General features: G+C 34.8%; 1 protein-coding gene across 1 annotated transcript in view; it reads left to right on the top strand.

Moving 5' to 3' along the window:
• Positions 1-16,954, top strand: part of DNAH8 (dynein axonemal heavy chain 8) — a 150,525-nt gene that overhangs the window by 42,641 nt on the left and 90,930 nt on the right. The window contains 13 exon segments of the mRNA XM_049833809.1: positions 1,061-1,165; positions 2,203-2,316; positions 2,906-2,968; positions 4,024-4,124; positions 5,037-5,174; positions 8,670-8,910; positions 9,931-10,130; positions 10,479-10,632; positions 10,724-10,887; positions 11,475-11,577; positions 12,232-12,336; positions 12,634-12,795; positions 14,687-14,911. Coding sequence (XP_049689766.1) covers positions 1,061-1,165; positions 2,203-2,316; positions 2,906-2,968; positions 4,024-4,124; positions 5,037-5,174; positions 8,670-8,910; positions 9,931-10,130; positions 10,479-10,632; positions 10,724-10,887; positions 11,475-11,577; positions 12,232-12,336; positions 12,634-12,795; positions 14,687-14,911 — 1,875 coding nt within the window.

Here is a 16,954-nt window from a genome sequence, read left to right on the forward strand (position 1 = left end):
CTAAGAAGGAAGAGAGAACCAGGTTCTTAGTGGCAGCCAGTAGCAGAACAAGAGGCAATGGGCACAAACTGAAATACAGTAAATTCCATTTAAACCTAAGAAAAATTTACTGTGAAGGTGCTCAAACACTGGAACAGATTGCCCGGACGGGTTGTGGACTCTCCATCCTTAAGATATTTAAAACCTGACTGGACATGGTCCTGGGCAACCTGAGGTAGGTAACCCTGCTCTGAGTGGGTGGGGGGCATTGGACTAGCCAATCTCCAGAAGCCCCTTTCAACCTTGAGGGTCTACTCCTCTTTCAGAAGCTGAACAGGAGAGAATTCTTAAGTGTAGATATCTGCATGGAATAAACTACTGTGTTTATCAACCATCACAAACTGCACAGAAGTCATAGGTCAAAGGAGAAGCTGAAATAATGCATGCTGCTGTTTGTCTTCATAAGCAAATCTTTTGCCTAGCTGTTGGGAAATTATAAAATATGAAAGTAATCTTATTTTTAAGTAATGTCATGTGTGTAGGAGGAGGATAACAAAGGACAAGATATGCAAACAAATTGCAAATGAGAACAAGCAATAAGAAAGGTTCATTCTGTAACAGATACATATGCAGGCATTTGATAGTTTGGCATAGTAATAAATATTTTATAGATGATATGGCAAAATGTTTACAAATGCGTAGTTTTGTGTGCATAGTTATTCAGAGTTAGGAAAAATTAATCAAAATCTACATTCAGGTGGAATGTAGATCAGTAGAATAAAAATACTATTGAGATGATAAAATTTTATAAATTTTTAATACTAAATTTATTGTGTTTATATATTTTTTCTAGTATTTCATCCAAGACATCTTTGAAGAAATATTTTTTGCTGTTGTTCCCTAGTTCTTCATTCATCATCCATATTTAAAAAAAAATAAAATAAATATTTTATGCCTAAATTACATGAACAAATTTTCTTTGAAATTTTTCTTACAAATTGGATCTATGTTCCTGCAAATGAACTTAAAATGCATCATTCCTAAGGTTTTGTTGTTTTTGTTTTTTTTTTTTTTCATCTAGGAAGCCTATGCCATTTTAAATACATTTGAAATTGAGGTTACAAAAGAGGAATCAGAAGGAGTTGATACACTCAGATATTCTTTTAATAAACTACAGACCAAAGCTGTAAGTATATAAACCTATGTTATCTTCCACTTGACTTCATGTGCTTTTTTCAGACTATAAATGACAATGTGGGACCAATTGTCACTCTGCTCTGTTTTCTCACTCTTGGCCTCAGTTGCACTCTAGTGTCTATACCTTTTATTAGTATGTTCATTTTCTAATTTTATTTTCATAGAGCTCTTCAATATTTAAATATATTATTGTAGCTTTTAGATACATGCTTAAAACCTGTCAGAAAAATGAGGAATTTATTATGTCTCTGCTCTTTCTGCTTTCCTTCATTTCCAGTTTTGGTGTCATTCTTGTCTGATCAGCAAGATTACTACCCTTAGATTACCTGTTTTTAAGAGGTGCACACTCTGCCAGTGCCCTTACCCCTAAGTGATGATTGCACATTTACCTTTATTGCTTAGGACAGCCTTATGTCCCTCAAAAGCTCAATGTTTATTGAATATTTTCTGTAGTGTAGAAGGTTAGATGGAAGTATGTAGATATTTTGTTGGAATGATTGAGTTAGATCCTGTTCCACAGATTAATCACTCTGGAAAGGACATATTTTACACTTGCATTTCATGCAGCTCTTGGTTCTTTCTCTCAAGCGTTTGAACAAAGAATAAGAAAGTTGTTAGAGAGAAGGCTGAGCCATCCATGAGGAAGAGGACCCTAACGCTTTGGGTTTTAAGAGTTTTTTTGGAGGGAGGGAAGGAAGGAAGAGAATAGGATCTTTCCTCCTGACCCTTTTCTGTGTCCTTTTGTTTCTCCCATCCCCTTGTAATGAAACATGTTCACTTAAAGGTGGAGGGGAGATTCTGTTATGATTTTTGGTTGTTTGTTTGGGTTTTATTTCTCTTCACTTTTCAATTCAAAAATTGAATATATAGCACCATAAAAGGAAAAAAAAAATGCTATTTATCTTCAAAAAATTAATTTTTGTTTAGAATTTTAATACTTTTTTATCGTTTTGCTTAATATATAACTCAATTATCTGTTCCTGATTTTTAAAAAAATAACTTGAATTTTAATCTTTTGTATGTCAGACCAGAGTTCAAGATGAGTTGGTTCAAGTTCAGCCCAAATTTAAGAGTAATTTGCTAGAATCAGTCGCAGTTTTTCGGGAAGATGTGTCAAACTTTGAAATGTCATATGAAACGGTAAATTACTTTAGTAGTTATCTTTAAGACTTGTACTTAGTTTTTCAATATTTTTGGTTTGCAGCATTTGGGTGCCAGAATTGTTTTTGTGCTCAGCTGCTGGATGTTTGATGCCATGGTTGCTGAGCAGTCATCATTGTAGGTTAAACTTTTCAGTATGAAGAAGTAACAGTATACACAACTCTGTAAGGAAAGAAATGAATCCCTGGTGGTACAATTTGCCATGAAATCTTAATTTAGAAATTAATTCAGAAACTGTACCACATGTTATGGCATCTTTCCTCACACATCAACATTAAAAAAGAGGGTCTCAGGCCACTCACTGTGTATTTTATCTTTGGCAAAAGAACAAAATATGAAAAATGAAAGTCTAGTCCTATTGAGTTTAATTAAGCTAAAGAATTTTCACTTTCATGAAAGTTATCTTTTTTTAGATTTACCATTGTAAGTATTGCATTACCAAGATACATAACTTGATTGGATTTTGACTATCAAAAAAAAATGCATTTTATGATGACCTGTAAATATACAGTGGCCTTCAGTCATTTGAGAATTAATATCCAATTTTTTTTAACTGCCTGTTTGAAAGGAAGGACCTATGGTTCCAAGTATTCCACCTCAGGAAGCCAGTAATAGGCTACAGATCTTTCAGGTAAGAAAATAAACTGCTGAGTTTCCAAATAATTAAAATTAGATCTGTTATTGCTTATCAAAACAAGTTTAGAAAAAGTCACGTCTACAGTATTTGGTAAATATGTCTTGCTGAATATTCTGTGTAGTATTATGTTAACTATGCTTTAGTTTCTGTCAGGCAATGTTTTCCTTAATGTGGAAGGATTGATTGATGGATGTGTAACCTTGCTTCACTCTTTGCATTTTGTGAGCAGAGATTATCTACTTGAAGTAATAAAAGCAGTAGAAAAGGGAAGATTCAAGTATGACAACTCAATAATGACTGAAAAGAAGCCAGGTTGCATAGTCACATGAGCCAATCTTTTAAAGACCATATTTTCCATTAGATAATTATCTTTTAACTTGATATTTGTTTGTTATGAATCTTAGTTCATGGGTCCATGACCAGTTTTAATTCTATTTTCAGTCCTTCCTTTCTCTGCAAGTTACAGTAACTTTAACATTTTTTTTCAACACAACTTTTGTCAGTCTCTTATATATTGTATAGATTCTGTAAAAAGTAAATTCAAAGTTTGTGAAAAGCACTAGGTAACTACAGAAGGTGCTTAAACCTAACGTATCTAATATGTACTGAAAATGTAGTGATTTTGGTTGCATTTTCTGTATTTATTATTTTGCCAAGGGAATGCCTTATACTTATGGTTAGTAACTGCCAAAATATTTATTTCTATTTTTCCATAGGCTGTACATTTTACCATCTGATACAAATATTTTCTTTTTTTTTTTCCTTGATGGAATTAATTTCACATCCCATTTTTATAAAATGGTGCTTCAAATTCTTGCTTCTTACGTAAACTTTCACTATTTTAATTCAATATATGGATTTGAGTATTACATAAGAACTGTTCAAAATTTTAAATATAAAATATTTTCAGACATTTAAATATGCTTCTAGCAGAATTATTTTAAGATGAGTTTAGAACTGTATAATGATTAAATATTAGGCAATTTTAAATGAAAACTTATATTATAAACATATTTTTATCTTGTCTGTATGAATCCGAATTTAATCAGGCTAACTTTGATGAGCTGTGGAGAAAGTTTATCACATACTCATCTGGTGAACAGTTGTTTGGATTGCCTGTCACAGACTATGAAGTTTTGCATAAAGTCAGGTAACTGTGGATATACAGCTGCCTTAAGTGTTTATTAAGTATGTTAGAAAGGCCTAGGGTACACCAAAGAGGGAACTATTAAAATATGGAAGGATCAAATAATAATAGTAAAAAAAAAAATCAATGAAAATTTTAGAAATCTGATGAATTTGCCAATAAAAAATAATTGTATTTATTATGGTAACAGAACCATACCAGATTATTTTACTACATGTAAATACTATATAAAGGAGCAGAATACCATGTCCTAGAAAAAAAAATATCTATATATCCTTACATATAAAAGTGGGTGAGTAAATATGGTATTATGTATTAAGATATGGTACGAAAAGCAAACGAGGAAAAGGCAAGGAAAGGTCAGTGTATCATCATATATGAAAAATATATCTAGAGCTTTTATGAAATTCTAAAGGTTTGAGCAGCTGTACAAATGAGGGTCAGATTCTGAAGTTTCTGCACCAGCCATTTCAATGGTTTGATGATGAGTCACACCGGATGAGGATCTGACCCTTTAAGCTGTTTTTAGATCAGCATTTTAGTTCAGATTCAGAGTGCTTCTAAAGTAAATTGACTAATTGTCCTGACTTGTCCAAAATGATCTGCTTTGCACTTCAGAGCCAGCTCAGGGTACATAAGCTAGGTTCTTTTTGCATGAATGGAAATTTTATATAACTAGGCTAAAGCAAAACTTCCCCCAAATATGTTTAGTGTGGATATTAGGTCCTTAGCACCAGCTATCTGCTCGCTCTTTTTGGATTTCATTTATGAAGTGTCCTTTGCTACAGTAAGAAGAATAATCTAGTTGATCTACCTCAATTTTTTGTAGTAATATTGCATATACTATGTATTTGACTATTGTGAGATATCCAAATACCTGATTAAGATTATCACTAGGATTATTTTTTTTCCCAGGAAGGAGTTAGGCTTGCTTCAGAAATTGTATGGATTATATGATACTGTAATAAACAAAATCAATGGTTATTATGAGATACTTTGGAGAGATGTAGATATTGAAAAAATTAATGCTGAACTCCTGGATTTTCAAAACAGGTATGTTCATAGTATGAATTATAACTGATGTTAAATGCGTTAAGATTTAGGTGACTTCAGTAACAAAACTTCCAGGAATAAAGTTCATCATAAAGTAGTAAGATTCTTCAAGGAAAAGTGGATTAAAGGGCATACAATCCGTTGAAGGGTTGATCTCCTTAGCTAAACAAGCTAAGAGGTTAGGAGAGCTGAAAGTTTACTTGTAAAGGTAAGTTCAAGAGCTAGGATGATTAGCCCATTGATTTTGAGTCCTGAATACAAGAATAAAGTTTGAGTCTTAGAATATTTTATCCTTTTTTAAAAACATTTCTGCCATTTCAAGTACATTAACAATGCTGACCGTCTTAAATATTATAGGTTTGTAAAACAGTTACAAATATTTCAGTAATGCTGAAAGCTTCAAATGGTTTTGACACTGTTGAGAGGATTAGATGTAATTAGTTTGATTCAGAAGTATTTTCTAACCTTTTAATTTAACACTAATTTTAATATTCTCAAAAAGTACATTTTTTTTGGCGAAGAAATATAATATAGAAGACTAGGACAAGGATTATTTTACAACAGAATAACTGCATCATTGAGTGCAGCCCCCAACTCTCCTGCTACCTAATAGAGTTGTGTTATAAGCTTGGCAAGGCTCATTCTAAAACAATTACAGCTTACTTGGCACTTTCCTTGTACCCCCAGTCCTCTTATTAGAATAATATTCCAGAATCTTTCATTATTAATTTCCAAAACAAAAGCATGACTAATTGATGTATGTTTGTACTTGTGCCAGTATTTGGTATCTTAGAGTATATCTATACTACAGTTATAGAGCAGTGCAGGCCTGTTAAAAGAGCTTTAAATCAATCTTAGGTAATGTTAAAATCTAATTGCTGAAATACAGAGCTCCACAAGAGCTAAATTATATTACTTTCTGAAACTGACATTTGTTTCAAATAGTTCAAGTAGAAGTGTATAAAAGGGCAATTACTTTTGTAACTGCAGTGAAGAGAAAAACCTTCAGTATAAATAGTTCTTTCTTTAGGCTGTTAAGTACTCATCCCCCCTATTTACCCATCGTTTCCTTCTATTCTCCATTTTGTCAATATATCTTAACTCTTGGCATTACTTTGGCAGTTTTTCATGGCTTATCACACTGATGAGTTCAGGTTACCCCAAAATAGTAGCATAACCTTCCTAAACTAGGGGGAGAGGATCTGTACTACAGAATGTGGAATTTTTTATTTGATTTTTTTTTTTTTTTAGATTTTGTTACTGGCTACTAGTCCAAGGTGTCATGGTAGTCTAGTAAATATATGTTCTCCTGAATAGTTAACTGATTGTCAGGGTTTAAGCCCAGCCAGCAATTAGGCACCACACAGCTGCTCGCTCACTCCTACCACACCCAGTGGGATGGGGAGGAGAATCGGAAAAAAAAGTAAAAACTTGTGGGTTGAGATAAGAATGATTTAATAACTGAAGTAAAATAAAATATAATACCAACAATAATAATAATAAAATATAATAATAATAATTGTAATAATAAAAAAAGGAAACAAACAAGTGATACACAATACAATTGCTCACCACCTGCTGACCGATGCCTGAGCAGCGCTCTGCCCCGCCCAGCCAACTCCCCCCAGTTTATATGCTGAGCATGATGTCCTATGGTATGAAATACCCCTTTGACTCATTTGGGTCAGCTGTCCTGGCTATGATCCCTCCCAGCTTCTTGTACACCTGTTTGCTGGAAAATCCTTAACTTAGCATAAGAGCTACTTAGCAATGACTAAAACATCAACGTGTTATCAACATTATTCTCACACTAAATCCAAAACATACTCTACCAGCTACTAAGAGGAAAATCAGCTCTAACCCAGCTGAAACCAGGACCCTGATATATCAAATATGTCATTATAAGGCATAAAATTGGTAAGTGAATAATTTCCATAGCTTTGAAATTGCTTTTTTTGACAGTCAGAGTTGAAGGTTGAGTCTTAGATTCGCATTGTTTCCAAATTTCTAAGTGGGAAACGTTAACCAGAGACTAATAAACTTTCAAGGAAATATGTGCCAAAGAGTATGTTTCTTTCCCAAATTTGAGTTTACATATGCTGATAGAATTTTAGGGATTAAGAGTCTCTCAAAGAAGCAAGATGTTGACAGACACCTAATTGCAGTATCTTGTTTTTGTGTAAAACAGTATCTCCTCCAGTATCTTCACAAGACACCGTAAAGATAACAGGGCTCCCAGCTCTGGAAGCTGCAGCATGTCATTCAAAATTTGCCTCTTCACTGTGTCTGATTCCTGTCTCCCAAATCACTGAACCTAATATTAACTCTTCACTACTGAATGAGAAGAATGGCTGCAAAGAGTGTAATTTATAAAATATTCAGATGTTTTGCCCGGTTTTCTAAAGAAAAATGTTATCTGTGATGTTACTCCTGACCACGTCTGTGCTCCTCTTTTTCAGCATTCTTGAATACTTTTTTTTAAAATCTATTGGCTAGTTTCAACTTTCAACAAGGCAGATTTCTCACAAAATAACCTTAAGTGCCTATGAGTTTTACAAAGGTCAAAACTTCATAGTAGTCCAAAACCAGACACAAAATACTTTTTCCCCCTCAGGGAAAGGCAGACAGGTATTAAACATTCTGTTTGACAGCAATCAGGGGGCTAATCAACATGAATGTACTGGCAACCATACAGCATTAACATAGCTCTAAACCAGACACAGACTGTTGTATTGTACCTGATTACAGAAAATATGAAATTGTATCAGTGAGAGGTAGAGAGATAAGTGACAAAGGATGCAAAACCAAGGGAAATAGGATCCAGGCTTTATAACTTTTCCTGCTAAGGATATACTTTATCATTTACATTATGACACTCCTGTGGTGGGTCAAGTGCTTAATTCTTAATTCTGTAAAAGTGTGGTCAAAGAAGTGAATATTCATTTAACTGTTTTGCTGGGGATTTTCCACATTAAAAGTATATAAATTTCATTTTCTTAGTGAATAGTTTCAGGACCACTAACCAAAAGTAGAGGCGAAGGTGGTCATATCTTTCTAATTTTCACGTTTATCTCCAAAGTAGTATGTTAATATATGCCATGTGTTTTACTGGTAAATCAAAGTAAATATTGTATTTGTACAAGGATTACATATATGAAATTTAACTAATTTTGCTTTAGTTTTTGTTTGCCAATAGAGTTTGTGATGATAAGCAGCAGATAAGCTATGTTTTAATGCAAACTATAATATTTCTGTTTATTTGCAAAGAACATATTAATGGTTAAAACTGTTAAATATTATGATTTCCTAGTAGGGCATTTGCATTAGTTTTTCCTAAAAAGGTAGAATAATTGACACAAATTGGAATTTTACATAGAAAATGTTGACCTCAATACACGCTTCTTTATATCTCCTTGTCTGTTTTTAAAATGTTTAAACAATTCCTATTTTGACAGAAGAGACATTTACTACTGTATCAATTTAACTCAACTGCAGGTGCCGTAGACTACCTAAAGGACTCCGACACTGGCAAGCTTTTTTAGATCTCAAGAAAAAAATTGATGATTTTAGTGAGTCTTGTCCTTTGTTGGAAATGATGACTAACAAAGCAATGAAGCAAAGACACTGGAATCGTATTGCTGAAACAACAGGACATCAATTTGATATAGAATCTGATTCCTTTTGCCTTCGAAACATCATGGAAGCACCAATTCTTAAACATAAAGATGATATTGAAGTAGGTACATACATTTATTTTTTTTTCCCCTTCATGTTCATTTTATATTGTCAGCAAAAATAATATGATTACTTATAAAATTATCACCTTTTTTACATTGTTAAAGTCCTTGACTCTCAATCAGACCACACTAGTTTTAAATAATTTATATTTTATTTAGAAGTTCTTATCCTTATGAACAAAGACAGAGGTGGCAGCTGGAGTCTTTGGAAACTTATTGCTAGATAATCTTTTGTCATTCTTCCTGGCCCTATTTTCTATGATTTTCTTAGTCCTAAAACATGAAAAAAGACAGACAAATCTTCAAATGATCATGGTCTCCCACTTTTTTAACTCTGTAGTGGCTTTAAACATTTGTAAATAAATCAGAAATTTTACAGGAAGGCTCCATGCTTGTTAATATTTAGTATGAGTACTTTTCTAGATCTTTATGGATTCTTCTGAACCATACAACTTCAAAAGCTCCCCCACATAGCCTGAAAATCTCTCAATGGAGTTTACAATTTTCACAGGGTAAATATGCGTGCAAAAGCTATTGTTATATCCATACTGTATTTATACAGAAGCATTCCAAGGTGATCTGCTTAATTTTGAATTAAGCTCTGATTTGAATAGAATGTTGGACGTGATGGCCTTTCCAACCTAAACTATTCTTAGATGCTGTGATTCTATAAATTGAAATGTGATAAGACTGAGAGTTCATCCGGTGACGAGTCCCCATCACTATGCTAAATTTTGTAGAAATGATGATTCAGTAATCTCATTATGCAGAAATAACAAAATGTGAAGCCACAGAAGTGGTATATCCATGCATTTCCAAGTGGTATATTTTTCAGTTATCCGTACATGTAATTTGAGTAAAATTAGTAGTGTGATCTCTGCATTTGTGTGACACATTTCTGTACTATTTTAAAACAATATATGGAATTTTATAAAATATTCTATTACCTGATGTGTAATATTAGGAAAGATTTCACTTCTGAAGAATGGAGATTCTAAAAAATTGTTTGTTCTTTGCAGGATATATGCATATCTGCTACAAAGGAAAAGGATATAGAAGCCAAACTATCTCAAATAGCTGACATTTGGGGAAGCCAAATTCTGAGCTTTTCATCATTCAAAGGGAGAGGAGAGTTACTGTTAAAGGGAAATGAATCATCAGAAATGATAATGTTGATGGAGGATGGTTTAATGATTCTTGGCTCTTTACTGACCAATAGGTGCTTTTGAATTGTATATGGTATTTTCAGAAACACACCAAGATAGCAACTGTACTATTATTAGGCTAAATCAGCAGTAAATTTAAATGGAATATTATTTTTTAATGAAAAAGTATGTTATAATGTCTAATGAAAATCTTCTTCAAGTGGAAGACTTTAATGTATTAGTAGCAAACTATTGTCTCAATAGATTTGAATATAATCAAGCTGGTTGAAATTTTCTGCAAGATTCTTCTTCCTCTAAGTGAAACAAGTGTTGTTTGGGGTTTTTTTTCATCATTCTAGAGTATTTATTTTATAATAGCTTTATTTAGCATTAAATAATTTCTGCTTCTCATCCTTTTTTAGATACAATGCACCATTTAAAAAGGAAATTCAGAGCTGGATTTATAAACTAAGCAGCTCTACAGACATAATTGAAGAATGGTTGGTTGTGCAGAACCTCTGGATTTATCTTGAAGCTGTTTTTGTAGGGGGAGATATTGCAAAAGAGTTACCCCAGGTAAACTTTACAATGCCTGCCTAAAAGCTATCTGTGTAATAATTTCCAACAGATTGTGCTGTGAAAGTACTTATGTTTTTGCTATATATAGGAAGCAAAGCGTTTTCAGAATATTGATAAATCATGGATAAGAATAATGCAACGAGCTCGTGAAAACCCAAATGTAATTAACTGCTGTGTTGGAGATGAGACTATGGAGCAAATTCTCCCTCATTTACATGAACAGTTGGAAGTATGTCAGAAATCACTTACAGGGTATGAATTGTTTAATTTTTAATGCATTTTATTTGTAAATAGTTTATATGAGTTATAGGAGGAGGAGCACGAAGATGATCAGGGAGGCTGGAGCACCTCCACTATAGGGACAGGCTGAGAGAGTTGAGGTGGTTTTGCCTGGAGAAGAGAAGGCTCTGGGGAGACCTTATAGTGGCATTCCAGTACTTAAAGGGGACCTACAGGAAAGACAGGGAGGGACTCTTTAACAGGGAGTGTCACGATAGGACAAGGGGTAATGGTTTTAACTGAAAGAGGACAGATTTACATTAGGTATTAGGAAAAAATTCTTTACTGAGAGAGTGGTGGGGCACTGGAACAGGTTGCCCAGAGAAGTTGTGGATGCCCCATCCCTGGAAGTGTTTAAGGCCAGGCTGGATGGGGCTTTGAGCAACCTGGTCTAGGGGAAGGTGTCCTTACCTATGACAGAGGGGGTGGAACTAGATGATCTTTAAGGTCCCTTCCAACTCAAACTATTCTATGATAAATAGTATTTCAGTCTTACTTTCATTCTTAGAAAAAATTGAAGAGCTGAACTAGTCTAATAAAAATCTTGTTCAATTTTAAAGGTACTTAGAGAAGAAAAGACTACTGTTTCCTAGATTCTTTTTTGTTTCTGATCCTGTCCTACTTGAAATTCTTGGACAAGCAAGTGATTCTCATACAATTCAGGTACAAAATTAGTGATTGTTTTTTTTATGCTTATAACAACAACAAAAAAAGAATATAGAAAAGCATTTAATAAATGAAAATGTAACCATTTTCTTATTAACTTTGCTTGAGAAAATTTTTTGTTTCTTGCTCTTTAGTCTTTAAGAAAATATGAAATGGATATCTGTAATTTAAAAAAATCTTCAGAATTCAGAACACCAGAGTGTGCTCCCATCAAGTGATTTGCTGGTGGTTTCTTTCACAACTAAACTAACAGAATGGACCCTGTGAGACTTCCATGCTTTGCATATTGCAAAATTCATGCAGCTAGTCTGGGGCGTTACTGAAGGTTTATAGTCCAACTAGTCTGGATTGTTACTGAGGATTGACTAAGATAACATAGTTGATCTCATACAATAGCTGATCTCTGTTCCACTAGATCAACTGGAAAATGTAAAAACAAACAAACAAACAAAAAAAACCCCAAACAAACAAAACCCACCAGCAAATGAAGATAAAATCCTACATAACCATTTCTCTAATTATTACCTACAGATGGTCTGAAATTCATCTGTAGGTTCAGATGAACATTTACAAGATCACCTTATCTGAGATTTTCTTCTGTTTGCTAATGTTATATATTTACATTGAATGACTTCTGAATTATCCTTACAGCCACATCTGCCTTCCATATCTGACAATATAAATGAAGTAGACTTTCACCCAAAGGATTATGATCACATACTGGCCGTCATATCAAGAGAAGGAGAAAAAATTCCAGTAATTCTCTGAATTATTTTTTTTTCCAGAAATGTTGTTGATAGATAAATCATTCTATTATTGAACATATAAGTATATATTACATTGAATAATTTGATTTTAATTAATTACAAATGAATATTTCTAGGATTTGTGTAACAAAACTATAATATGTCTTCATTAAATAAATTTCTAGTATGTTTATTGAAATTAAATCTGTTGCCTTGAACAGAAGTATAATAACTATTTAGTAACTAACATTCTTGAACAGAAGTTTAGTAACTATGTTCTATTTTGTACCTTTTATTAATTTTTCAGTTGGATACTCCAGTGACTGCAAAAGGACCAGTAGAACTTTGGTTGCAGGATTTATTGTGTGTGCAGCAGAATTCATTGCATGGCATAATTAGGACAGCATATTATCAAATTAGTGACCCAGGATATCAGTTGCTGAATTTTCTTAATCAATTCCCAGCACAGGTAAGATTACAGGATGTGGATTTGTGTGTGCAGTCTGGGTTGGGGGTGGGTGGGGAGGTGGGATGCGATGTAAAGAGCATAAAGGATTGTCTATATGAGGAAGTTTTCATAGAGGATACAAGCATAAGGATCTACTCAGTAGAAGGCAATCCTTAATGACTTCAATTTTGGTACCCTATATATAGCATAACATTTTTCTTGTAATCTACTTTAAAATGACTTTTTTCTTCTCTTGGAGAATAGGAAGTAGAGCTTATATTTTCTGTGATGGATATTGAACCCCTTTCAGATGCAAATAAAATTTCATGTGCAGATTGATTTCTCTCTCATAATTAAGGTTGCAAGAGCTATGATTATGTTATTTATCTCATAATTTACAAGATTTACCTCATAGTGCATATATTTGTCACTATGGTAATGCAGTCCTAGTAGAAGCCTATCTTGAAGGATTCTAGTTTGCCTAGAGACTTTTCCATCTTACTGATAATTCATAAATTTCATTAACAAGTACTGAATTGTTTCCTATTCTCTACAAATTCTAACTCTGTAATTTGCTAATCAGTACAGTGCTGGGTGTAATTTTTTTAATAGAAATTCTGCAAATGTTAAAACTGGCCAATACTTTGCCTATTTAAAAAAAAATTAAGTACACTTAAATATTTAATAGAATTATCTTAAAGCTGTATTTATGACATAATTATGTATTATCTCAGCAGTATTTATTTTAAAAAATCTACTATTTTTCTTTAAACAGATAAGGACTGTCTGTCTTATTTGCATGTCAGATATTTTGAAGTGGCTTTATTACCATCTGCTAAGATCTTCTTTCTCACGTCTTGCTAATCCAAATGTTTTTATGTTCAAAAAATTGCTTGTGTTGGCAGGGGGGAGAAGAAGAAGTGGTCTTTGGCAAAGAAATTTAAAGTACAGAGAAAGAAAAGCTGTGTTATAGGACAGCAAAGAAATTGGGCAACATACTGACAAATATCTGAAATGTTTTCTTTCCTTCAAACTGCCTTTTTCCTGTCTCAGAAGCTTCTGTTACAGGTAGCATGAAAAAGGTCACATCCAAAGATTTTTAATTTTTTTTCCTCTAACTGGTCATTTAAAAATAAATTTGGTTTAGACTCTACTGATGATAGCCTAATGATTCTAAAATGGTAAGATATTTCCTGCTGCACAATCTCTGTAACCACGAACTTTCTACAAGTATAGGGAGATAGAAAAGTAGAAAGAATGGGTGAGTCAAACTCTTGGTGCTTTGTGACTGTAGAAATGTGGGGAAAAAAGATATTGATACAGTTCTCGTCTATCCTGTTTTGTCATGGGTGTGCTGATACTGTAAATCAAAATAAATCTGAGACTGTAGTTTACACACAACATCCTATAACTCTCTAGATTTATTTGGAAGCAAAATAATATGCAGTTCAGCGTGCTTTAGCCTGTACTCCAGTCATGATGCCATGTTAGAAAGATAGCAATCCATCCCATGTTCAGTAGAAATGCACAGAAATTTTTTTTGTGTTCTTTAATTAGCTACGAATGGGAAATTTTCAGAAGGACTTCTCCCCACAATTTAAGACCTCTTCATGTTTGTGATATTGGAGTACACTTAGGGATTGTAAGTAAAACTGACTCATTGTTAATTTGTGTCTATCTCAGTATGTGACAAATTTTTGTAAAATTTTTAAAATGTTTTCTCAGGAGTTTCCAGTACCACAGCAAAGCCAACTAACTCAGCACAGTATCCTGGTGAGATAGCATCACACTGGACATAGTGATAATCTCTACACCATAATTTATTGTTCCTATTACACCTAAGGCTTCTATAATAAAGGTAGTGTTCAACAACTGATTTTTTTTGTATTTTTTTCACATATTAAATTTGTAGGTTGGATTACTGGGACTTCAAATGTTGTGGACACATGATTCAGAAGAAGCTCTACAGAATGCTAAAGAGGATAAAAAAATCATGCAAGTAACCAATGGGAGATTTCTGGAGATTCTGAATATGTTGATTAGCCAGACCATGCATGATCTTTCCAAGTTTGACAGAGTGAAATTTGAAACGCTTATTACCATTCATGTACATCAGCGTGATATTTTTGATGATTTGGTAAAGTATAGATTTTGATTTCTGGCAATTAAATGCATTTTCTGTCATCATAATTTTTCTTATACGTGGTACTGACATGTGTATGCATGTTTTCATAAAACAGAGATACCCATAAACTCACCATAGTGAAAACAGTACATTTTTGCTTAAACTAGAATAAAATCCATCAGTTCTGTCATCTAAATAGTTGCTCCAAAGTTTTATGCTTTTCTTAAAATATTTCAATTTGCCAGTTCTTCCTACAGAATTGTTTTGATAGACAAAAACCTTTTAGTATGTCCTTTCTTTAAGAAACTGTTTCATTACTCTTACTTGTATAACTAAAAAAGTTGAGTCTGCTGAGGGTGTTGTAGATTTATCATCATAGATAATTTCCTTATGGCTTGTTACAGAATCTCAGTAGTTGGCACTAGGTTGTACTTTAGCTCCACCTGTTCTAGAGTTACAGCAATGATAGTAACATCTTCTATATCTCCTTGTTTCTTCCTTCTGTCTCCTATTCCTTTGGACAGTAGGCTACTGCGATTCTCCTTCTGGTTCCTAAGGAGAATACATAGAAGACAAACAAACAAACAAACCCTACTAAAACCTACAGATAAAGCCAATCCTATATTTAAACTTTGTAGACTGTGGTAAATTGTTGTATTGGCTTTGTGTGGCAAGGTTTTGGTAGCAGGGGGGGTTACAGGGGTGGCTTCTGTAAGAAGCTGCTGGAAGCTTCCCCTGTGTCTGGCAGAGCCAATACTAGCTGGCTCTAAGACAGACCCACCACCAGCCAAGGCTGAACCAATCAGCAATAGTGGTAATGCCTCTGTGATAACATTTTTAAGAAGGAAAAAAGTTGTGGGACAGACAGAAACAGCAGCCAGAGAGCGAGCGAGAACATGTAAGAGAAACAACCCTGCAGACACCAAAGTCAGTGAACAAGATGGGGGAGGAGGTGCTCCAGGCACCGGAGCAGAGATTCCCCTGCAGCCTGTAGTGAAGACCATGGTGAGGCAGGCTGTCCCCCTGCAGCCCATGGAGGTCCATGGTGGAGCAGATATCCACCTGCAGCCCGTGGAGGACCCCACGCCAGAGCAGGTGGGTGCCTGAAGGAGACTGTGATCCCATGGGAAGTCCACACTGGAGCAGCCTCCCAGCAGGACCTGCAGATCTATGGAGAGAGGAGCCCATGGAGCAGGTTTCCTGGCAGGACTTGTGACCCCATGGGGGACCCACGCTGGAGCAGTGTGCTCCTGAAGGACCCCCGTGGAAGGGACCCATGCTGGAGCAGTTTGTGAAGAACTGCAGCCCGTGGGAAGGACCCACATTGGAGAATTTCATGGAGGACTGTCTCCCGTGGGAGGTACCCCACGCTGGAGCAGGGGAAGAGTGTGATTAGTCCTCCCCCTGAGGAGGATGAAGTGGCAGAAATAACATGTGATGTACTGACCATAAACCCCATTCCCCGTCCCCCTGCGCTGCTGGGGGAGGTAGAGAATCCAGGAGTGTAGTTGCACCTGGGAAGAAGGGAGGGGTGGAGGGAAGGTGTTTGGGGATTTGGTTTTATTTATCATTACCTTTCTCTGGTTGATTTGTAATAAATTGAATTAATTTTCCCCAAGCTGAGTCTGTTTTGCCTGTGATGGTAATTGGTGAGTGATCTCTCCTGTCCTTATCTCGACCCATAAGCCCTTTGTTATATATTTCCTCTCCCCTGCCGAGCTGAGGTGGGGGGAGTGATAGAATGGCTTTGGTGGGCACCTGGCATCCAGCCAGGGTCAACCCACCACAGTCTTTTTGGTGCTGAAGCCCAGGGGGAATGTGAGGAATTTGAGATAAGGATAGTAACTGAGAGAGGTAACAGGCAAAACATGGACTGAACAAAACATGGACAGCTAGAGAGTGAAGAGCTGCATGACAAGTGGGGAATTTTTCTTGTAATTGTGGTGAAGGGAAAAGGGGTGGATTGTGTGTAAATTGTCCACTTTTTGTCAGTGGTGTGATGATATTATTTTGATCTTGGTGTGGAGAATTCTTTTTCGTTGATGTGAATGAAGA

The sequence above is a fragment of the Accipiter gentilis genome, chromosome 30 (genome assembly GCF_929443795.1).
Source record: "Accipiter gentilis chromosome 30, bAccGen1.1, whole genome shotgun sequence".
NCBI classification, from domain to species: Eukaryota; Metazoa; Chordata; class Aves; order Accipitriformes; family Accipitridae; genus Astur; species Astur gentilis.